At 33.0% G+C, this 25,883-nt stretch overlaps 1 protein-coding gene and 1 pseudogene across 1 annotated transcript in view; both read left to right on the plus strand.

Annotated features, from left to right (window-relative positions):
• Positions 1-25,883, plus strand: part of PCDH11X (protocadherin 11 X-linked) — a 773,446-nt gene that overhangs the window by 55,451 nt on the left and 692,112 nt on the right. Inside the window, exon 2 of the mRNA XM_032620904.1 lies at positions 4,384-4,968. Within this exon, the coding sequence (XP_032476795.1) occupies positions 4,429-4,968 (540 nt within the window). The 5' untranslated portion in view covers positions 4,384-4,428. The remainder of the gene's footprint in view (positions 1-4,383; positions 4,969-25,883) is intronic.
• On the plus strand, positions 5,820-24,600 carry LOC116747729 (annotated as a pseudogene).

Genomic DNA, 25,883 nt, shown 5'->3' on the forward strand with positions numbered 1-25,883 from the left:
GCACTTTTTTTTTTTTTTTTTTTTTTTTGCGGTACGCGGGCCTCTCACTGTTGTGGCTTCTCCCACTGCAGAGCACAGGCTCCGGATGCGCAGGCTCAGCGGCCATGGCTCATGGGCCCAGCCACTCCGCGGCATGTGGGATCCTCCCAGACCGGGGCACGAACCCGTATCCCCTGCATCGGCAGGCGGACTCTCAACCACTGCACCACCAGGGAAGACCTAAATTTGTACTATTTTTAACAATTTGTTATTGTAGCATGTAAGCCACCCATTCATGCAGAATTACCTTAAGTATATTACAAGTTGAACACAGCACTACAATGAAGGAAAATGTAACAAGTATGTCAGGGAAATTATGCATTGGAATTCTTCTGACAAACCATTTGAATATCACTTTTATGGTTTGAAATCTCTAGAACTGCATATAGTAGAGACTTAGTTCCCCTACCTACTTACCTTTTTAGAACTAAATTGCTCAGAGACTATAAAACGAACTTGCATTTTTGCTTTTCATATCTTAAAATTTCAGAGTTGCTTATTTTGTTTCTGCTTTTGTTTCCTCTGACTGTCATGATTCTGTCCTTCTAACTATGACTGTTCCCTACCCAATCACTATATATTGCCTGTAAAAACATCACTTAAATAATGCTGGCACTACTGAAACTTGTAGAACATTTTAATTTTCTGCATCTTCTTTCATTGTACCTTTCTTATCAATTTCCAAACTAACCATAGACTATAGTAGCTGTAGGATGTGGGAGAATGGTAAAGAAATCTAAAGTTATCTTATAGTTTGTTCATGGGAAAGAAATCTAAAGTTATCTTATAGTTTGTTCATGGGAGAGAGAAAATTAGAGCTAAGTAAGATATGTCCATAGGAATACTTTCCCTGCATATCTGAGTTAAAGTCATCCTCCTTCCATAAGACAAAGCAGTGACTCTTTATATCCTAATTTCTGTATTGGTCATTCAAATAATTAAACTCAGCAGTTTAAAAGAAAACTTTTTTTTTTTTTTTTTTTTTTTTTGTGGTATGCGGGCCTCTCACTGTTGTGGCCTCTCCCGTTGCGGAGCACAGGTTCCGGATGCGCAGGCTCAGCGGCCATGGCTCACGGGCCCAGCCACTCTGCGGCATGTGGTATCTTCTCGGACTGGGGTATGAACCCGTGTCCCCTGCATCGGCAAGCGGACTCTCAACCACTGCGCCACCAGGGAAGCCCTAAAAGAAAAATTTTAATTTTAAACATAACAATACATTTTCAAGTGGTAACTGCAAGCGTTGGAATCAGAATCTGGAGATTGAGGTTATTTTATCATGCATGTTTACATCCTGATAGAGGCAGAGTTGACTTTGTTATACATTTGTTGAACGCTGAATTAAAGATATTCTGGAATATTTTTGTTATCAATTATAAACTCTGTGAGGGCAGAGGTTTTTGCCTGTTTTGTTCACTGATTTATTCTCAGTGTCTACAACAGTGCCTGGCATACACAAATTGCTTAATAAATATTTGTTGAATACGTGACTACCCTTTCATGAAACTAATTACTAACTAGACAGTAAATAGTCCTTCTAGGTTTGCAATATGTATATTTGCCTAAGTTTTAGAAATTGAATTGTCCTTTTTCCCATTTTTTTTCCTGGTTTTCAAAACCTCTGAAAGAATTTCAAGTGATGAAACATATTTTAAAATGTTTTATTTGATGTTATTATTAAAGTAGAGTAGAACACATTTAGAATGGATTGGCAGAGGGGGACTGCTTAGAATTAGGTCACTTTCTTAATCCCTCCTCTTGTGTAAGATATTACAACATGCACACAATATTTTAAAAAATGGTCTGTAGTATTCTTCTGCCAGTTGTAATAACGTGTAATACCTAAGGGTAAGATAAGAATAGAGTGGTAGTTTTAATTCTAAGTGCCCCATTTTTATTTTTGCTTATGTTTGCATGGTATTTATAAAATCACACACTTAGACACTCAGTTTTTTTTAGATGTTCTAGAGTCACAATAGGACACACATATATGTATGCATATTAACTCATAGTAAGTAAAAATGAAGTATTTTAATTCTCACATTCATAGAGGAGTATAAGGCCAATAATTCACAAGAGAATGAGTCTTGAAAAGGTTGCTATATTAGGTAATCCCAATGCTCACCATTGAGCAAATGATGCTAAAAATACCACAGGCAATAGTCTTTTTGTGTTGTTTACTAGGATAGAAAATGTCTTCAGCATCAGCATTACTCACTATTATACTTAATTTTTTTTTATAAATGATGCCAACTGCCCAACATAGGAAAGTGGTTGGACTCATAATATATAATTTTTAAATTCTGTGATAAGAATTTATAAAATGAGATGCTTCAAGTCTATTTAGCTTATTTCTTTGTTCTATTTGTGACCCAAGCTATCTCAATTGTTGCAACAAATGCTTTTGTTCTGTTACTGATTGTAAATAAGAAGGTTTCTTTTTCCCCACTCTTGTGTCTTCAGGCCTGTCAACATGCATATTTTCTAAAATTATTTAATGTAATACATTGTCTGGCATAATCAGATCATAATATCCATAGCAAGTTATTTATATCATTTCATGAGTCCTCTTGTTTGTAGAACTATGACTAAATTTTTTGTAAATTTTAATTGGTTATCAATTACCAATAAAAATTGAGAACTTCCTTAATTAGATACCTATGTGCATTAATAGTTTTCCATAATGGATTTTTAAATGACCATCTGTTAGCTAATTCTTTAAAACTTCAGAATGAATTGAGAGCTGCATTAATCCCTACTTAATTATAAAAATATAATATCTGATAGGATTTAAAGCAGTGTAACACAAATTTCACTTTGTGTTTATATAACATACAAATAACATCCAGAAGCATATTAAAATGTTTCATAATACTAGATATTAAAAGATATTTAATATACCAAATTGAGACTATATCCACCAAATAAATTTGAGAATTAATAAAGGAAACTGAAGACAAATTTGCAATTTATAAAGAAATAAAAATTCCTTGTTGAATTTTTTCAGAAGAACTAGAGAACTGAAATAAAGTGGCAGATTTCAGTGAATTAAAAATAATAAGCAGGGAGGGGGAAAGGAGCCAGAGATATTCTTTGTTTTTTGACTCTCTGTTTTAACTTGATAAAGTCTTTTAAAATGCCTTTCTTATTTTTAAACCCTAGTCAAGCTGTTTCATGTAGTTGGGTAATTCTTATGTCAGTCTGTAGATGTGAAAACCCATTTTCACATGGACTACTTTATGCAATCTATAAACAAACTCAGAGTTGGGATGCCTTGCACTCCACTTCTCTCATTGAATGTTTGAATATTGTCTAACAAATCATAAATATGTAGATCTAAACTAGTGATACAGCCTCTGTATCAGTACCTCCAAATATATGGAATTCAATCTCTCCTGAAAACCATTTTTTTTCCAGAATGCTTTAATAGGCAGTTGTTTAAGTTGATCTGAAAGTTGCCTCCCTGTAATTTTATACCTATTCTTGTTCCTCTCATCCAAATAAAAACAACTTTAATCCTCTTTCACATGATTGTTCTTCCCATGTTTAAGCATTTGCCATATTGAACCCTCTCCTCTATGAAAGGACTTTTCTTTTTAATCCAAACTTCCTAACCTAGATTGATATTTACATTTTGAAGCCCAGAGCTGAACACACAGAATATTGTATAAAACATTCATGACATGTAGAAGAATTGCGTTTGAAAACCACATTGTAACAAAGAGTAAATGATTATATTTTTGTTATTAGTAACACATATCCCTTTACTTTTCCTTAACTATTGAATTAAATGTTTTAAATTATTTTTATTACTTTTAACTGTCTTGTTATAATATTATCTTTTATATATCTTATCAACAGTGAACACCTTTATAAATATTCTGGGTCTCATAATTACTCAACATATCTTGCTTAATTTACCTTTCATCTTGATGTAAAAATGCATAATATTAAATTCAAACAAATCTGTCATTAGATTAATTAACAGTGTTTTTCGTGCTAGTATTTTCATTTAATGATTTTGGCAAATTTTTATTTTATTGAAGTATAGTTGATTTACAATGTGTTAATTTCTGCTGTACAGCAAAGTGGTTTGGTTATATATATGTATATATATATGTGTGTGTGTGTTTCTCTTTCATATTATTTTACATTATGATGTATTACAGGATATTGAATATAGTTCCCTGTGCTATACAGTAGGACCTTGTTGTTTATTTCATTTAGTAATTTTAATTTAAAACTGAGCATTTAGTTAACATACATTAATGCTTGGCCTTAATAATTGCTTCTTCCTCTTCCTCTTTCTCTTCTCTTTCTTTTCTTCTCTTCTTTTCTCTTTGGCAGTTCTCTGTGGACTGATACAAAAAAACTAGTGCAATCCTGCCTGGTATGGACTTGTTGTCCGGGACGTATATATTTGCGGTCCTGTTAGCATGCGTCGTGTTTCAGTCTGGCGCCCAGGAGAAGAACTACACCGTCCGAGAAGAAATGCCAGAAAACGTCCTGATAGGCGACTTGCTGAAAGACCTCAACTTGTCGCTAATTCCAGACAAGTCCTTAACAACACCTATGCAGTTCAAATTAGTGTACAAGACTGGAGATGTGCCACTGATTCGAATTGAAGAGGGTACTGGTGAGATCTTCACTACTGGAGCTCGCATTGATCGTGAGAAATTATGTGCTGGTGTCTTAGTGGACACCCGTTGCTTTTATGAGGTGGAGGTTGCCGTTCTGCCAGATGAAATATTTAGACTGGTTAAAATACGTTTTCTGATAGAAGACATAAATGATAATGCACCATTATTCCCTGCAACGGTTATCAACATATCAATTCCAGAGAACTCAGCTATAAACTCTCGATATGCTCTCCCAGCAGCCATTGATCCTGACATAGGAATAAACGGAGTTCAAAACTACCAACTAATTAAGGTGCGTTTTAAAAATGCTTCGTTAAAGATAGCACATTTTTTAAAGGGAAGAAAAAAAAAGAATCTTAGTGTACTTCAAATTTTGAGTAAGCCATCACCACAATTTTACAAAGTTTAAGTAAAGCATAGCAAAAAAAAATTTATCAATGCAATTTTTGCAATTGCATGGAGTTTATGAATCTTCATTTTATGTATATTCATTTTCAAGCAGTTATTTGTGTTTCCACCAACAATCTATTATAGTGGTCAGACAAGGAGTTCAGCCTTGCTGCTTACAAATCAATAACCTACACAGTATCTTACTTTTAATCTGTCTAGTCATGACTTTGCCTCAAACTTGGCCTAAACAAGCAAATCTAAACATCAAGAATGAATCCACAAACCTATTGGGTTTTCTATGTGATTATATTAGACAGAAAGCTTTATCTTGTCCTTTGAAAATAAGCCAAATACATTTATTTTGGGGGTGAATAGAACATTTTTATTACTAGCATTTCTACACAGATATAGTAGTAAAAAATATTTTTCATGCTGATTTCAAGTCAAAGCAAGATCTTTAAGCATCTCTTGAACAACAAAATGAGATTAAATTTTAGATATGTCTTGTTAATGTTAAATATTTTCATTTTGTTCCAATTCTTTGAAAACACAGAGCATTCATTTGCAGTAAAGGGTAAGTCAATTTTTCAGTCAAAGAGTTTCAGTTAACCTAAGGAACCTATTTTGGTTTGATTTGGGTCTTGGGGTGGTAAATGCAGAGGGAAGAATAGATGGAATATTTGGTATTCTTTGAAATATGTGCAGAGAGACTGCATTTATCAAGTGAATGGGAGAATATTTTTAATTGGCTATATGGTACATAGAGTAGTAGAAAACTCAGATTGGGGTATGTGATATAGTACAATGCACTTGAATGATCTTGGCAAATGTGTAAAAGAACAAATGTGCAGGTATAATATAGATATGGTCAAGCAATTTTCAAAGTTTTATAAACATTTTCTGACTATGCATTACCAGATTATGATTATCATAATGACCAATGTTAAAATTATTCAAAGAACACATAAATAAGATATTTTGATGAATATCATCTGAAGGTTTTAGCACGGAGGTTGTGTAATATTGGAAAACTGCTCAGATGAAGCTGATATGTTGTGAAGATATATTTGTTTATAAATACATTCAGAAATCGAACTCTGAAGATCTTTTGAGTGATTTCAAGTGAAATGCAGATTTGTGTGTGAATATAAGAAGTAAAAACTGAAAACAGATGGATGATTTATAAATAAGCATTTCTAAGCAAGGTCCTTGCAATGGTGTCTCCTTATCTGATGAAATGCAAAAATATGCAGGAGTCAGAAAGATATAGATCACAATTTTGTGCTTACCACCGACTAGACAAGCCACCTCCAGCTTAATCTTTCTTACTTTTAGTTTCTCCAGTCGTAATATGAGATTGATGATATAAATTTCACAGGGGCAGAATTGGGAAGAATAAGCACTAAGTAGAGGGTAGATACACCTGCACAGAAGTTTTTTCGAGATGCATTGAAACATTTGACTGTTTATAGAAATGTGAGGCTTATTACTTTAAACAGTAAGTTGCATAACAGAGTGGATACTATCTCTAAAGTTACACTGTCCAGTAGATGACTGGACAGTTACACTGTCCAGCAGTGATGACGGAAGTTCTATTATCTGTGGTATCCAATATGGTAGCTACTGGCCACATGTGGCTATTGATTACTTGAAATGTGGTTACTGTTACCAAGGAACTGAATTTTTAATTTTAATTAATCTTAATTTTAATAGCCACCTGTGGTAAGTGGCTACTATTTTGGAGAGCACAGCCTAAACAAAGAAAAGCAATTTATTTGGAAAATAAAAATTGACAGATTCAAATCAAAATGGGACCTTACCAAATTTAAATCAGGAATTAGTAATAGGGTCTCTCCACCCAACAATCCTGACAAATGTGTTATTTTGAAATGCAGTGCTTTACTGAAAGAATAATTTTGTAATGTCTCCTTCAGGGCAGCTTAATGAACTTCCAAGAAATTTCTGATTTGTCTTGAAAGCTGCTTAACAAATTCAAATTAAAAAAAAAAACAAATAAACCCACTGGCTTAATTTAGGTTTGTTAAAATCTATTTTCATTTGAATTTCTTTGAAAGATTATCAGCAAGTGACATAAAGACAGGCTCACTAGAGGTTCTTAGATGAGTCTTAGAAATAGACATGCTCTACAATTTCATTCTGTTTTAGAATGTGTGATAAACCAAAAGTGATGTACCTAAGTACTGGGGCATTTTTTTGGCCCAATGGGCAAATACTGTCCTGACTGCTTGTTAAAAATAATAATTATGGAACACAAAGCATAGCCCTGGGCTTGCAGAGGGCCATCTCATGGGTTAACTGAGTGCACTTTGACTTGCAAAAAGGTCCTGTCATGAAAGTGGTATGTACACTGGGGGAGGGAGGATAGGGAGGTTAAATAAAAAGAAAAAAAAGAAACATGTTATGATTCATCCATAAATTTTAAAAAGTGTTATAATTTGAAAGTAAGTAGGCCAACCATACTAATTTATTTTAAAAGATCTTTCCTGCAGAATAGGTTGAGAATTTAATTAATGTTAACTTGTTCTATTTTTGTTGAGTAGACAAGAATAGCAAAATCACAGTTTATCTTAACTAAGGAAATATAAAATTTATATGAAAAGTTCAGATAACGAAGGGAGAGAAGGGGGAGATATAGGGAAAAATTCTAGGAAAAATTAGGTCAATTGTCTTGCTATTAACAAATCTATGTTAATTAACAAGATAATTAACTGAAAATAAAGGTATTTGATAAATGTATCAAAATGCATATAATAAAAAGTAACATAAGGCAAAGTGTGCAATATTGATCTTCAAAAAATTAATATATAAATATTTTAATTTCATTTATGCATTTTATGATATTAGGTGTGCTTTGGCATAAACAAGGAAAGCATTATTATTACACATTTAAAAAATGTGGATATTGCATTTCAGGGTAATAATTTGTTTTGTTTATGATCATATGACTAGTAAATTGGGAACCAGAATAACGTCTTCTGACTCTTAGATTTGATTGACAGAAAGAGACAGATAGATAACCTTGAGGGTGAGGATCACAGCAAGTTTAACAGGAAAGAAGAAGAAGAAAATGGAAAAAGACAAAGTAAAAAGAAAGTGAGGAATGAATGAATAACATGATTACCAAGTGATTCTGCTTAGTACAAAGAAAATTATGGTAAAATGAAACTTATCCACATGATCTTGGCAAGGTTAATTTTCAAATTTTTGAGAGGTTAGGTTACTCTAAAGAAAAAACAAGCTTCATCTATAAAAGTTTTTGATGTGAATTGCCACTTAAAAAAATATCCAGAAGTGAAATCTTCCCTTTTCCCTGTCTCAAGTAAAGACATGGTATAATGAGAATTCCACATGATATTCTGATATAATTTCCCTTAATTTGGACTAGCTATGCTAAAGACCTATAACTATATATATCTCTATATACACACATATATGTATATGTGTATATATATGCCATTTTTATATATTATAAATATTATATATATATTATAAACATATAATTTTTAAATGTTATTAAATAATATATTTTAAAATATATGTTATACATGGTATATAGTATATACTATGTGTACACTATACCTACATACATATTGTATACTATATATATAATTATCTGCATCTATGTGTCATCTATCTAATAAATATATACCACTGAGCCCTAGTAGTATTTGACAGAGCTGTTGTCCAGGAGTAGAAAGTTACAATGTCTTTCTAACTTCCACCTTATTATTCTGTCAGCCTGTTACTTATAAAGCTTTTTTTCATATTCTAAGTCTGTTGTCAGGGAAGCTACTACATTCACAAATAGAAATATACTTCAAGCACCCAATCTGACTCAGGATATGGATATAAACCACAGGGATCTACTTCTTTCCATGGTTGGAACTCAGGGGAAATTAGTTTGTGTAATGATGTTGCATATGTCTTCATTTTCTGCTTCAGATTTTCATCTTCCCTCACATATATCAGCAATAATATTTCTATACTAGCCCAGTGGCAATGTGTTGATTGGTCCCCTTGAGGCAGGCATGACAATGTTTCAAAGGTTGACTGTGCTGACGGAGCGTGAAGATCAAATTTTTCTCAGATTCGTGACCTGACTCAAAGCCCTCACACATTTTTGCCCATCTCATAAAGCATCCTCATCTTTTACATCCACCTCAAAAAAAATTAATCTTGGGCAGAGTCTTTTCACATAATCAAAGTTTGGGACCTTGTTTCTATTTTGTTTAAAATAAGATATATTTGGTTTTTACTTTAAAAACTAAATGAGAACTAAACATATTGCCTGCTGATCAAGAGTTTGGATTTATGAAACTTAGGTTAGACTTAGATTTGCTTTGAAATCTGGGGTTAGAAAATCCAAATTGTAAAAATTCTATCTACCATTAGATTTAGTAACCTTGAATACACTTGCCAAGAATGAGACATCAAATAATATATCGTGGAGCTAAAGAGCAAGCAAACTTTATTATTCTAAAGGAATTAATATTTCTTTATCATATGTATCCATAGATCAAAGTAGTGTGTAGTATCAGGAGGAGTGAGTAAAATTCATTAATGCCATTGCAGGCATAATATGCTATAACAAACAATGTTATAATATGCTATAATATACATAATATGCTATAGCAAACAATGTATTTAACTGCTTTAGAAAGCTAAGTTGCCTCTAAAGATATTCAGAAGAGTTTGAATACAATGATTTTCTCAGTTTTCAACTATAAAATGAAGTTTTATTTGGAAGTTCACCCTTTCAGCTTTAAGATAACTTGATTTTATATTCTCTGAATTCTATGATGTGCAGATTAACATTTTTGATCTGTGCTAAAAAGTAAAAAAGGTGACAGTCAAATGCTAATGACTGTTAGGTCCCTGAAAGCTAGGAGTTATTATCAAAGTGCACCTCCAGTGGGGAAAAATGACAACATAAAACTCATTCTCTTCATAAATGGATCTTTATTAATGTTGTCAGGTCTTATTACAATGAGAGTGTGACACTAATAGGATTAAGTAACTTTTGACTTCATTGCTATTATCAGAGTCCTGGTTAATATAGTCCACTAATGCCTTTCATTAAATACACGTGTTATTAATAGTCCCACATGCAACACATGTATGTAGGACATTTTAGATAGCTCAATTCTAGAATTTATAAACTAAGATTCTGAAGAGCAAATGTATCTCCCCAACTTTGATTAATTTACTCACATTCTGCCCTTTGACCTGATAATAGCAACTAGCTATAAGAAATACTGCTAAACTTTACATGGATTATTATTAGGCACAGGTTTATTGATCTGTTATTCTATTGTTCACTGTATCTAGATAAAAAACAATTTTATGTTTAATTTTGTGCCTGCCAAAGGGAAAGACTTAAAATCTATCAAATATATATTTAATTATACGACAAAATTATATAACTCTTTCATGAAAACACGAGGTTTGGTTATACAGATCTACTTGGCTCCCATAATTCTGATTGATGCTAAAAATCTGAGCTAATAAACATTCCAATGTGTGCAGTTTGTTCAGCGTAAATTATTTTTTTGATCTATACAACATTATACTGACTGTATAACAACACTCTTAGTGAACTGAATTATGATCCTTCATTCAATCTTAGACAAAAAAAAATGATGGATTGGTAAAACTTTTGTACCAGAGGTGATAACATCTTGTTCAGAAGTGATGATAAAAGCAATAAGGTCATTTGGGGGGAAATTTCTGATTTTGACTTAATTCGATCAATAAAATAATTTAAATAGCTTTATGCTTTTACCAAGCTTTATGCTTTATGCTTTTATGTGAATTTGGACCAATTTTGAAGAAATTATTCTTTATCAAAAAATATAAAATGCATATGAAAAATAGTTCTCACTTCAAAATCAAACACAAAAGAAATTAGTATTCTCCCTTCACATTTATCAGTTTAGTCATCTTCATAAATCAGTAAAAACGTGTGAATAATTCGATAGCATAATAGAGAAAATAAACTGCTTTGACCACAAATTAAATTTTAGTATATCTTTGTTGAAGTGTCTTAGTTTCTGAATGCACATAGAAGGTACCAGAGGAAGGAAAGTATTAAGTTCAATTTAATTTTAAAACACAGAACTTAAATAACTATCTTTGAAGTGTTCTTTATACATTGGTCTTTTGCTTGCAGAAATTAATATATCTCCACCAATATTATTCCACAATTATGTGATAATGGTTGTTTTTCTTCATAAAAAGTTAAATATTCATTACTAGAGAGCTCAGTGCATCAAAATATAATATCCACATGCAAGCACACAGAAATGTGTCTTTTAGCAACTAAAACAATAAAACTATAGCTGTCCATATATTTTTCATTTGCTGTGAAATGTAAGATGTAATTCTAGATAATCAGTCATAAGAAACCTATTGCTTCTTTTTTAACACAGTGAAAGAGTGTTTATATTTTAATTGCTGCATGTAGATGTCTGTAAACTTGCAGGTAAACTAAGAAAAGTAATACAAGGTTATAGAATAGGAAATAGAAATAAAAAACCTTTTGAAAAAACTACTTTTAAATTTTGTTTTATTCAACAACACAAGTAGTTTTAAAAGTTGAATGCGTAAAATGAAGTTTTAGGTTTTCTCACCTAATTTACATTTGTCCTTGAGATCTCACTTAACCAGGAATTTTATTTTATGGAGGATGTTCTCATGAACATATCTTATCCTATTGCTTATTTTAAATATAGAACTCCATTATTTTAAGCTTCTCCAATAGAATGAAGTAAAGCTCTAAAGAATGGAAAGCTGTTCTACTAAGTATTTTCTTAGTTGTAACGGTAACTGACTACCAACTAACATCTAAGTCTAATTCCAGTCATCTAAATTTAACATATACTTAATGAGTGCCCAGCGTACAAAGTCTTGAGGGATAAAAATACGTTTGAAAATTAGTCACTGTCCCCAGGGAGCTTAATAACAAGACATTATGGGGAATATATTTCTACACTAATGATAGTAAGGAAGAAAACATTTATTGTATTAAAAGAACATTTTACCTTGAATTGGTCATTCTGACATTAAGAACATGGAATTATAGTTAAGTGTTCATAGTTTCAGACAAGTTAAAATTTCCCAATCTACTTTCAGTAGATTTTCACCCAGCACTCTCATTAATTCATGATATTTTATTTTTTACTAAGTCTGCAATTGTGGCAATGATACTTTCTGACAACATTTATCTGAAAAACAATTTCAAGACTGGAAATAAAATCTTTTTGATGAAAATGTTAATTCCTGTGCTAGTGGTGGTAATTACATAAGTCCTTCTATTATCTTAATTCTTAAACTTGTCGTCTATGCCTCCAATTCCTCTTCTATATAATGGTGAAAATAAAATTATCTTTATCTAACAGGCAGGGATATTATAAAAATTAATGAATTAAGAAAAATACGTACAATTTGCTGAGTGCCTTGAAGAAAAGTGTTTTATAAACAGTAGTTACTGGTTTTGCTCTCTGGTTTAAGATTGTAGTCTCCTCCAACTTTTCTAAAGTTATGCTCTATACTCTTTAAAAACCTTATTTTACAACCTAAACTTTTCACACATATTTTATATATGTATACAGAGGAATATATGACAGCATTATTCTCTTTCTCTATCAGTGCCACTGGCTCCATATTTATTTCTTGACTTAGTTTAATTTAAAACAAACTTCCATTTACCTTCTTTCACTTGTCTCTTGAATCAAATGTTTCCTTCTCCTCATTTGTCTTTCCCTCCTCCTGGCCCTCCATATGACTGTGATATTGCTAATGTGAATACTTTCTCATATACAGCTTCTACCATCTGGAATTGCTTTATTTACATCTCATTCATATGCCATTTTAAAAAATTAGATGTCCTATCTTGTCTTTTCTTTTTCACACTGAAAACTCTTTTCTATTTTCCTATTTCTTTTCTTGTAAGTCAGTCAAAATTGTCTTTCTGCAGTGGATTCTGTAGGAGAGATATATAATAACAAATTTGAATTTTAAAATTTTTAATCATTCTAAATTAAATAGGTTTCAAAAGCCATTTTTGCAGCAGGATATTTGCTAGAACTACACTTTCATGGATACTAGTATGTTTTCCTGGTTTAGGAGGGGGCCCTTATATTCACTGAGCACAAGAGTTTGCTTAGAAGCATCCATTTAAAGTAGCTTAGTCAGGGACAAGAAGAGCTTTGCTGTCAGTAAGGAAAATAATGAAATAAATAGTTAACAGAAGAACAAAGTGATGCTCTAAACAATCCAGGGATGAAAAAATTAAAAAAACAAACAATTTAATGGATTATAAATAAAGAAGTGTAGAACTTTATAGATTAATTTTAGTTGAACATAGTGCATTATTGAAGTCACTGAATGATTGTATGGATGAATGTGAGAGTGCATATAGCTATCAAAAAGTAGGAAAATATAATCGTGTTTAGATTATACAAAGTAATGAATATTCGATTAACTTAGATATTCAACTCCCTTCCATAAGTAAATATGAAATGAAGGCTACTTAGATTGGTTGAATACACAAAAAAAACTATAAAATTCTGATTTTGATTATTATATTCTTGACTTCATTTAGTGGTGTCACACTGCTTTTTCTCTGAGGACTTAAATATTTAACAGATTTTGTGAGTTTCAGGAGGCCTTCAAATCTTTTAATTTTACTCTGAGGAAAGTGATTCCTAAAGGATCAGCTACAGATAGCCATAGCATTTTCCTCAAAACCATATCACCCCTTCAAATACCTCATTATCTTAGATTCCAAAACCAGTCTAGAACTTTCTAAGTCGAAGAAGTAGCAATGACCATCCTATCATATTTAAGCCTTTGGAAGCCATTGTAGTGGTATGGGAATGTATCTTTAACTAGGAGTACTCATGGGACTGGAAAAGTGAAAATTTCCTCATTGAGGATGGTATATATATGACACTGAGTTGAAACATTGTTGGATGGCTTCTATATAGGCTGAACTAGCTTATCCATCTGGAGCTTTTAGGATTCTAGACATTTCTCTGAAATCTATTTTCTCCAGAAAACCCGTCTTGAGTTTTCAGGCATATTTAGCTGTCTCGAGTTTTGCTTTAGTCCTTCAAATGATGCTTTAGATCAAATACCTAATTGGTAAAACGAACGGATTTTTATAAAGCTAGAGGTCTCACATAGAAAACCAGTTTACATGCAAAATAGCTAGATTAATAAAACTGACATTTTAATCCCTTTAACTCTTAGAAATCTGATTTTTTGTTATTTATCTAATAGACATGACTTCTTGAGCTGTATATTCTACACAAATATAATCATACTATGGCAAATTTAAGTAGTTTAAAGTAACTTAAAATTTTTCTCCACTTGTTTTATTTGGTATTTTGTAAATAGTAATCTCATTTTAACTATGTCTGGCCTTCTGTAATCTAGACTATTAAAGGTTTGAGGCAAAAAATTGACTCCTGTCTGAGATAATCTTCTACATACCCTACAATCTAGTGGCTGGCCTTATTTGAGTATTGATTAATGTAAAAATAGCATTTTACCAAATTGCTTCCTGATATTATGAGACAACTGTGGTATTTGGTTAAGCAATTATTTTTGTATTGTTTCCCCATTTTAAGGCATAGTGTATTAATTAGATTCAGCTATAAGTAAACATAAACTATTGTTTTAGATAACCTCAAGAGTTATTTCAAAGTATCTTCATGGTTTGCTACACAGTTTTCTGACAATTGTTTTATCTGCCACAATTGTTAATCTTTCTTAAACTTAATTGCTCCAATGGGTTAGTGATAGTTGATTCACCCATATTTGCAGTGCATTGCCACAATGAGTTGTCCACAATTCTTTTTACTGACAACAGCTCTTGTATTTTGTGTTACTATGATATTGGAAGATTTTTTTTCCCCGCACATAACTGACTGCATAACTCTATGATTTCACACATTAGCAATTTCTGTTTCACAAGTAAGTGGATTTGCTGTCCTAGTTGCTTTAAAAGATAACTGCTTATTTTGATTATTGCTTAGGCAATATTTGTAGTTATTTTAAGTGTTGCTTTCTCAAATGATTTCCACAGACACAGTGGACAAACGGTTTGACCTGTAGAGTTCAGATTCAATTTGTAGATTAAAAAGAGAATTATCTTTGGGTGCCTTATACATATCTTTGTGTATATATATGTTTTAGCCTCTATTTTATCCTCACCTGGTTTTCTGTTATTTACTTTTGTTGTATAAAATGAGGCTAACCACATAATTTATCCTCCAAATAAGGACAAGTTTAAAAGTGAAAGGGCACCTCTTAATAATTAAACAGGGACACAAGAATATATGGTCACAATACATAAAACCCAAAATGTCTAATTTCTTCTTTGCCATTTTATGTTTCCTATTCTTCCTAAAGGTCTGAACTACCTTGAGCCAGAAAGCTGCCACTTCCTGCATATTAATGAAGTAAACTATTACTTGCACTAACTCAAACTGGACTCTCCATTTATTTTAGCTGAACAATTCTCAGGTGAACAATTCTGAGTTAGCTCAATTGGCAAAAGATTGGCTTGTGAAGAATTATCTGGCAGCAGACATGCTATCATCAAATTTATGTAGGGTGAATCCTTTTCTGAGTTGGCATTGTTCATCTCATGTAGTGTTCACTAAAGCTAAACAGGCAAGAGAATGGCATGGAAAGCAGATGTAATTTCATTTAAAATTCTTTTATTTTGGACATATGATTTCCTTAATCATTATTTAAATATATGAAGGCTATCTGTCCTTTGCTTCCAAGCTTTGACTCACAAAAATTAGGAGGGATTAGCCTCTGGCCAAGGTTCTAAACAATTAAGGTTTTAAGAAGTTAAATGTGTTACCCCATTTCTCCTTTTTTACACTGTTTTCCCTGAGTACCTATTTATCTAGAGGCCATTTGAGTACAGCCTAAACAGTTGATGAGTTAGAGAACCTCTTGCACATCTTTTCGAACTAAAAATTAGATTGTAGATAAGAGCCTTGAGTGGTTTTTGTAAGAGAAGAATAGTGATTTTATCTGCATGGACATATTCTTCATAAATACTTTTAAAAGAACAGTTTATATTTTCCTTCATTATACTGATTTGAGAATAATAATGGATACTTGGATGCAGTATCAAATTGTACTCTATTGTTGTTTCTCCATTCACCAACATTAAAAAACATGATGTCACAAATAATCATTTAATTATTTTTGCATCATATGTTTTGGTTTTCTTCATGGATTTGCCTGGACTTCATTCAGGGTTTTGAACTTTTTTTACATGCATACTAAATATAAATATATATTTTTAGATAGATAAATATGGGCACTTAGGTCACCATCAGGAGATATATATTATATATTGTATACATATATCAGGTGTATTCTGATGGTGACTTAAGAGTGCCCATATCCTATTCTAGTTGAGCTAATCATTTTTCTAAAGATAAATTTAAATTTCACCCCCTAACTGCCCTATATGCCTTGACTCATAGAACCAGATATGATGCAGAATTCTATTTTAAAAGTCAATTGCGCATATCAGGATTACTGTTCTTTTATATGACATTATTCATGAAAAGAAAAGTGATTCAATGAATTAGTAAACACATTTCAAGTATGTTTATTTTGAAACTTGCCTTTAATTCTTAGAGATAACTTGAATATTTTAGTATAGTCCCTAATAAAAATAATTGAATTAGATTCAAGTATCTAGGTAGTAGAGTTAATAGCAATCACTACAAACCTATATAATTCTGGTGGTAATAAAAATCAAGTTAAATACAAAATGTGGTATAGAGTTCAGCTAGTTTAATAATCCAAAGGTTTAATAGTATACATTTGATTTTAGAGTAATGATGTTTTAAAGTGCAAATTGCTTATTATTAGATTCCTTAACTTTATATTAATTGTTTTTCTTCCACCTCTTGGCAGTTTACCAAATCACAAACGATTATTTTTTAGTACCTGCTTTTATTTTATTTATTTATTTTTAACATCTTTATTAGAGTATAGTTGCTTTACAATGTTGTGTTAGTTGCTGCTGTATAACAAAGTGAATCAGCTATATGTATACATATATCCCCATATCTCCTCTCACAAATGATTTTGATCAGAGAAGAATGTCTTTTTCGGAATTTAAAACCAGTATTTATTAAATGTTTACCAGTCTAGTATCATTAATAGGGTTTTGCTATACTTCAAAAATATATATCCCAAGTTGTCAAATTTTTGAGAAATTGTGATTACATTAAATTATAGTTTGATAATCAAAACATAATTTGAGCATCACTTTAATATTCAGGCTTCTTGTCTTGCTATTATGTGCATGAAAGTAACTGATCATAATTCTATATAAATTATTCATTCTAAACTGTAGTCAATACTTTGTTATTCTATAGTTAATAATCAGATTTAAGGGAATCATATCTTTTCCCATTACCTTTTTTCTCCAAAATACTTTAAAAATATTTCCTAGAAATTTTCTACTTCAGCAAATGTATGTCAAGACTCCCAGACTGTACAGCTAAAACTAATGCAATATTGTAAATCAACCATGCTTCAATTTAAAAAAAGGCTCCCAGAAAACTTCTTTAAATTCCAGAATTATTCATGGGATTGGATAAACTCACATCTCCATTAGATGTTTTTTCCTGTTATTAGTAAAATCCCCTCTAGTTCTGATCAGTGTTGTAGCAGCTTTGTCCTTGGTTTTTATTATATATAGAATATTTTACAAGAAGCAGCATCTTCCCCCTTCTAAGAGGATAGTCAAAGCAAATTGGTGTGTTTATTTAGAATAGTAGGGATTTTTAAAGGGAATTTCAAATTGGACTTTCTAGGTATCACAAACCTCAATGTACTGGGCATCATTGATAAAGAGATTCCTCTTTTAACAATTTATTTTGATGTAGCTACATTCACTTCGCAGATTTTTTGGTAGTTGTACATGTTTCCTTAAACCATTTTTCTTCTATTGGCTTACTGAGGTTGTGAAAACGTACAGAGGCTGTGGATACCAACAATTTTAAGTTCTGCTTTGATTTCCAGAGGGGAAATGTAATATTATACTGGCTTTGGCATATAAGACCTTTACATTAATTCTGAGTCAAGATAAAAAAATAGTTTTCTTTTACCACATTGCCCAATGATCATCCTTTAATCAAAGTAACTTATTAATGCTACAGAATGTATTTGTGGACATTATAGTTTAGAACTTGATTTTGAGAACATTTTATTCTAAAAATCGTATCAAGATGTGATTTTCCAAATGCACAGTATTTTCCTATTATGGTTAAACTTGTACCTCTTTTTGTCCCCCTCATCCCACCCTTTTAAACTAAGACTTGTAGCTGCACAGGGACTGAAAATACCTTTGCTTATTTATGACCTTATTTGGTAAACTTTATTTAATGTAGGTATTAAAAAAGGAGGTAAAACCCCGAAAATGTCCCAATTCAAAAGAGAGTGAAACCAAAAAGTCCTTTCTACTAACTTTATACTTTGAAGCAGTTATTTTATAACCCTTAACTGTCAAGAATTGTCATATGTTTTGCCATCTATGACAGCTCTTTTAGTAGAATAAGGGAAAGGCATTGTTATAATAAGTAAGGGATTTAAGTAGAGCAGCTTTCTGGTAGAGTGAAAATAGTGATAATTCTGCCGTCATGCTCTTGTTTTTTCCTGTACTCTCCACTGGGTTATCCATTATTTTTCAATATGATACAAATTAATTAACATATGTAGTGAGCTGTGGAAAATTTCTTATATTTTGTCATAAACATATGTTTACTGACTGTACATCAATAATTCAGTAAGCAATGCATGAAACTAAGAATTATAGTATTATGAAAATATCTACAAAACCCTAGATGTTTAAACCACTGTGTTTTTTCATATGATATTGTCACCAATCAAATATATTCACCCTTTTTATTTTAGAAATAATAAACAATTATTGTTTAACATTTAAAAATACCATGTTTAAATTAACAAATGTAAAATAAAGAGTTGGACATTTATTCATAACAGATAAATAGAATAATGTTTTCTATGTATATATAATATTTCCCATAATGTTCAGTTTTTCTTTGTCATCTATAGCTTTAGCTCTTATTGAATAAGAACGTGTCTTGGAACCTGAATCAAAACTTGATTTTAAAATTTTAGTTGGTAACCAAAGATCAAATTTCTCCAGTTCTGTATCAGATGATCTGATCATTAGACACTAGGTGGATTCACTTAATTTCAAGTATTACATTTTAAATGTGTGTTGATTTTAGGTGTATAATGTTGATTATAGGTGTATAATTTCAAGCTACTGTGTAAACCTTGGAAATTTTAAATAGTACTTCCATTGGGCACAAATAGAAATTAGTTTGCTGCTATTCTGGCCTAGCATACAAATAAAGTCAAAAGCTTCTCCTCCTGGAAACGTTTAAACCATTTATATTTTCATAAAATTAGGTATTACTTACTGGTGATCTCAGAGTTTTTAAAAATACAATTAACCACAAGATAAGATAGTCTATATGAAAATATGTTTATAGTCGGCTTACTGCCATAGAAAAGTGATGTTTGTACAAATGATTCTAATGCACAGATGTGATTCGTTTCTTTCCATTTATATTTCTGAGGCTCTTCCTCTGATTATTTGCTGGATCCTACAAGTATAATTGTAGTTATACTGATTTCAGAGTAAAACTTTGCATTTGGATACAATTTAGTCTTTTCCTTTTAGGATCATAATTCTCAGTGTGTTGGCCCAGGGTTTCTTTACCTTGGCACTATTGACGTTTAGAGCTGGATAATTCCCTCTTGTGAGATGGGGTAGGACAGGATGGGGGCTGTCCTGTGCATTGTAGGAAGTTTATTAGTATACCTGGCCTCTACCCACTAAGTCCCCGTGGCACCCTCCTGCTTAGATGTGACAACCAAAAATATTTCCAGAGTTTGCTAAATATCCCCTGTGTGGGGGAGGGGGTTGGAATTTCCTTAGCAGAGAACTACTGCTTTAGCCCACCCTTGCACAGCCTAGTGTGGTAGGAGCAGATTTTTTTTTTATTTTTAGTAACTCCAAGGACAAGTCAGGGTGTTTTGAACACTTTCCCAAACCTTCAAACGATGACCATTTCCAGATGAGAGAACACTTCACAAATGTTTAAACAATAAATACAATTTGAACAGTTTCTTAAACTTTAGGAGTCATAAGTGGGAAAGTATTAGCACATAAAGAAGTATTAGCACCAAGCTTCCCTGGTGGCGCAGTGGTTGAGAGTCTGCCTATTAATGCAGGGAACACGGGTTCGAGCCCTGGTCTGGGAGTATCCCACATGCCGCGGAGCAACTAGTCCGGTGAGCCACAACTATTGAGTCTGCGCGTCTGGAACCTGTGCTCCGCAACAAGAGAGGCCGCGATAGTGAGAGGCCTGCGCACCGCGATGAAGTGTGGCCCCCGCTTGCCACAACTAGAGAAAGCCCTCACACAGAAACGAAGACCCAACACAGCAAAAATAAATAAATTAATTAATAAACTCCTACCCCCCCCCAAAAAAGTATTAGCACCTTTGATAGAGATTTTATGAAGTAATAATGCTTTTTTATAATTCCCAAAATATTATAATTAATTTTCAGTGTAGAAGTTACTTTCTTATCTATGTAACTAGAAGGGGAACATTATGTTAAATATAGAGCAAAGTAACTTGAGAGATGGTTTTCTTCTAATTTCAGATGGGATAAGCAATTCATTAATTGCACAAAAGTATTTCAATATTTATTCCGTTTTATTATATATCAAGAAAATACACTTATTGTTAACACTAACAAAATCTTAACTTATGCAATGAATCCACTTTATAAATTGAATATTTATATGAAACAAATGTGTCCTTTGCCCAAATTAATTTCCAATCTTAGAATAAAAATTAGAAGGATAAAATTAATATGTATGAGTATTTTTGTTTGTAAAATGTTATAAATTGTGGTAACTCAGCTAGTAAAGAAAGATTTATTCTTTTCAGTAGTAAAATCATTATTTTTTTAATTTGATTTCATGGTTGTGTAAAAATTATTAGTTAAAATAGTTAAATGCTAATGTTAAAATAGTAAACTTTGAAAAAATACTATTTGCTACTTTTAAGGATAAGAAATGATAAAAATTAACATCTTCTAGCATTAGACAAATTAAGAACTATTTGAAGATACAGTATATGAATGTAACACAGTTTGCCTTGTATGATAGCACTAGTATGGCTATCTTGTTAAAAGAAGCATTTATTAAGCCAATGTCTTTACTAATGGGTTTATTTATGATCAATTGTTTTTAGCTCTTAAATTTTATAAATTTTTCTTTTAGTATTGTGAGGCATGAAAATATATTTTGACCGTATGCCTACAATAATTTTATCTAAACTGCTATATTCGTCATTGAAAATGTCTACGCTTTAATGTGTGAAACTGGGACCAATTTAGTTAAGTTTGTCATTGGCTGTGTCTGTAAAGAACTGATTAACTTAATAAGACTGGAAGTTTCAGTTGTTTCATTGATTGACATAGTTGCTAGATGTCATGGCATAAAACTACTGGTCTGCCTTTCAAGGCATAACCTTAATTAATTTTGGAGAACTTTTATAAACATTACTATTCTCTGGATGGAGTTTAGATATTATAGTGTATTGATACCCTGATTAAAAAGTGTGATTCAGTGCACCTGAGGGGGGAAAAAAATTACTAGTAGTTTGAAAATATCATTGTTTCTCCTGATTCAAAATGATCCCAGACATAATTTAAATCACTCCTGGAATCAGTGTCATGGGGCGTAGTATTTGCTGATATTAAATATGTCTAGTAAATTTGAGTAGGCTAAGACTCCTTAAATATATAAATATAGCTATACTTATAGAACACTGATGGCTTTTTTCCTATGGAGGGGCTACTTTAAGAAGAAGACATGATTTTTTTATTGGAAAGTAGTGACAAAAATATTTTTGTCATCTACTATGCTGATAATTCATTTAGATAGCAATAGCTTATGTATTTAATAGATATTAAAATTTATTTTGACTTTGTTGGTTCCTTGTGCCTCTGTAAAAGGTACCTGTCTTGGCCTGTGGAACTGGTAGTGCCAGTTGTACAGAAGAGGTAGTACCGTAAGAGGAGGAAAATTACTACAACAATCATGGTAATGAATATGATGAGGATAATGGCAATGATGATGATACTGTTGATGATGAAAATCATGAATTTTCTAATGATAATCACTTATTTGATGATATTGAAAATGTTACTCATGAATTGTTTAACATCAGCGAAATTTGGGCTTCATGTTTCCATCTTGCTAAAAACATGGTCAATAATGAAGAATCAGAAATGATCTCAGAGGACATGGTACTTCCTTCTAAAATAGAATCAGAAAAACATTTAAGCAAATGGGGATGAGTTCCTCCTCCCCTTAAATTAAAACAGGAAAGGATAAGTAAGAGGTAAGGCCCTCTTAATGTCTCAAGATATATCCCATATGGTCAGTACCAACTGGGTAAGCCTTGGATTACGAAAAGAACTCTGACTATAAATGGCCTCACCTGGAGCTTTCTCTGATTCAATGGACAAGATACTTTTGTCTGGGCATTATCTAATATTGTCTGCCCTGATTTTTTTCTCTCTTTAATTATCTCTTAATCCAGAGGCATGTCAAAACTATCCCATGGCCTCCATTCCTTGCCCAGTCTTAACCCACAAAGAATGTGTATTTGAGTTAAAATCTGAACTGCAGAAAGCCATGTCTAATGTTGCCAATCCTTCGCTTCCATTAGGGAAAAAATATATACTCTTTGGTCTGTCTGAAATGTGCACAGGAAAAAAAGACCCAGGTTTGCTGCCCTTCTCAGGCCATCCTCCAACAAACCCTGCCCCCACCTCCATGATGATCTGCTTCAACTGTTGGGCTACAACCTACCTCTCAAAAACCAGATCACTGAAAAATCTGGTACTTTCGTTAACAAATGTGAACAATGTTTAAGTGACTAACAATACAAACAAACAAAATATATATATATCATCCACAAGATTTGTCTGTTCATCCATTGATAGCATTAGCATTAATGACTTCCAATTATTCAGCAAAGCCTCGATTAGAATGAACCATCTCTTGTTAGTCACTGCCCATTTGAAACTTCATTCCCCACAGAGCAAAGGATTTGAGCTATTCTTGCAATGATTACCCATTTCCAAGAGAATGTAATCTTTGGACAACTTTGTCAGTTGACTTCTCTCAAGAAAATTTGCCACCATCTTTATCATGACATCTAGTTAATCAGTATTCAGACACCCTGACACAGAGAAGAAATGGCCTTCCCATATGATATAGAAACTGAAATCCTTTTTTGGAGTAAAGGAGATTTCTGGGCTTTGAGGATTAAGTAGGACATTAGTAGAATGAATCAGATTTTGTTTTCTGTTTCATTTATATATGTCTCATATTTAGTCATTTGTTTAAGATTTTCCCTTTTTTCTGAAAGTCAAAACCTGGCTTTTCAAAACTAAGTGAAGAATAGACTGAAAAAAAAATTGGAAACTGATGAAAGGATTTGTTTCAATATCCATCTGTTCTCATGGATATAACCACCCTGATATCTTCAATTAAATCTCCTTTGGAGGAGGCACCCCGGGCGGGGGTTTGAGCAGCTGCTGAGTAAGGTGGGCGTTTCCTCCCACTCGGTCATGACGCACAGGTTGGGCATGTGCGAGGCTCAGGAACAGGAATTCCAGTGCTGACCATTGAGTCCGACTGGACCTGGGCCTCTGGGACAAATTCAGTGAACTGGCCACCAAGTGCATTATTAAGATCATGGAGTTTGCTAAACGTCTACCAGGCTTCACCGGCTTGACCATCGCAGACCAAATCACCCTGCTGAAGGCAGCCTGTTTGGACATCCTGATTCTGAGAATCTGCACCAGGTATATCCCAGAGCAAGACACCATGCCGTTTTCAGATGGCCTGACCCTGAATCGAACCCAGATGCACAACACCAGGATCAGACTCCTGACCGACCTCGTATTCACCTTCGCCAGCCAGATCCTACATCTGGAGATGGACGACACGGAGACAGGCCTTCTCAGCGCCATCTGCTTGATCTGTGGAGACCGCCAGGACCTTGAGGAACCAACAAAATTAGATAAGCTACAAGAACCATTGCTGGAAGCACTAAAAATTTATATCAGAAAAAGACGACCCAGCAAGCCTCACATGTTTCCAAAGATCCTCGTGAAAATCACAGATCACAGCATCAGTGCTAAAAGTGCAGAAAGTGTAATTACCTTGAAAATGGAAATTCCTGGCTCGATGCCCCCTCTCATTCAGGAAATGCTGTAGAATTCTGAAGGACATGAACCCTTGACCCCAAGCTCAAGTGGGAACACAGCAGAGCACAGTCCGAGCACCTCGCCCAGCTCCGTGGAGAACAGCGGTGTCGGTCAGTCACCACTGCTGCCATAAGACACTTTCTAGCTACTTCAGACATTCCCCAGTACCTTCACTCCTGAGATTTAAAATGCTAGGAAAATACATTTTTACTGCTGCTTAGTTTTTGGACTGAAAATATATTCAAACTCAAGAAGGACCAAGAAGTTTTCATATGTATCAATATATACCCCTCACTGTCTAACTTACCTAGAAGTACAAACATTTTAATTCTAAAAATCAGCCATTTCATGCAACCCAAAACCAGTTAAAAGCTTCTATTCTCCTCTTTGAACACTCAAGATTACATGGCAAAGACCCAGTCAAAATTATTTCCCCCTGGTTAAGCTTCTGAAGACTCTGCACATACAGAAGTATAGCTCTGTTCATTCCTGTACGTTTGGTGCTTTCCTTTTGTCTTGCATACTCCAAATAACCAAGACACCAAGGTTATAGAACAGATTACTTACATATCCAGTTAAGAAAGGGTCAAAAAGATAACTGTCTTGCTTTCATGGACCAAGACATCAAGGAAAGGAAATGGGACTGTTGTACAGTGTGGCAAGATAAGGCTAAAGATGCTCTACTTTAGTAAGTATAGAAGCTTGTGCTTGCTCTCTGGATGCTCTCAGACCTCATCTTTTCTTTCATGTTGCCCAGTGAAGTTTACAACAAATTCACTGTACTAGCAGAAGAGAATTCTGTTATAGTGTAACTGCCCAGTGAAGTACACAACAAATTCACTGTACTAGCAGAAGATAATTCTGTTATAGTGTAACTGCCAGTTCAGGTATCAAATGTCATTTGTTCAATTGTTGATGTCACTTTAAATTGAAAGTGGTTTATTACTTGTTTAATGACATAACTACACAATTTTTTTAGAGGTACACTTTTACAGTAATGATAGCCTCCAAGGCAGAAACACTTTTCCGTGTTAATAAAAGTTTTTGTTTACCTATTCACAAGCCATTAGGGAGGTTTCATGGGATAATGACGGGTTAGTCTACCACCTGCACCATGAAACTCTGTATCCTTCCTGATTCCTGCTTGATACTGGGGGGTTTTCCATTGCCTCCCAAAGTCACAGGTAGAGAATCTGCATCCTCTGGCCTGATTCAATCACTGTGAAGCAGAGTGGAGGCTGGGGTGGAGTGGTTAACAGATACAAGTGTCAGTTTCTTAGTTCTCATTTAAGCACTAGTGGAAATTTTTTTTTAATATTATCAAGCCTGTGATGTACTTTCTCTGGCTCTGTTTGTACATTGAAATTGTTTAACAATGCTTTCTATGTTCATATACTGTTTATCTTTTTCCATGGA

This window comes from Phocoena sinus, chromosome X, assembly GCF_008692025.1.
Source record: "Phocoena sinus isolate mPhoSin1 chromosome X, mPhoSin1.pri, whole genome shotgun sequence".
Classification (NCBI taxonomy): domain Eukaryota; kingdom Metazoa; phylum Chordata; class Mammalia; order Artiodactyla; family Phocoenidae; genus Phocoena; species Phocoena sinus.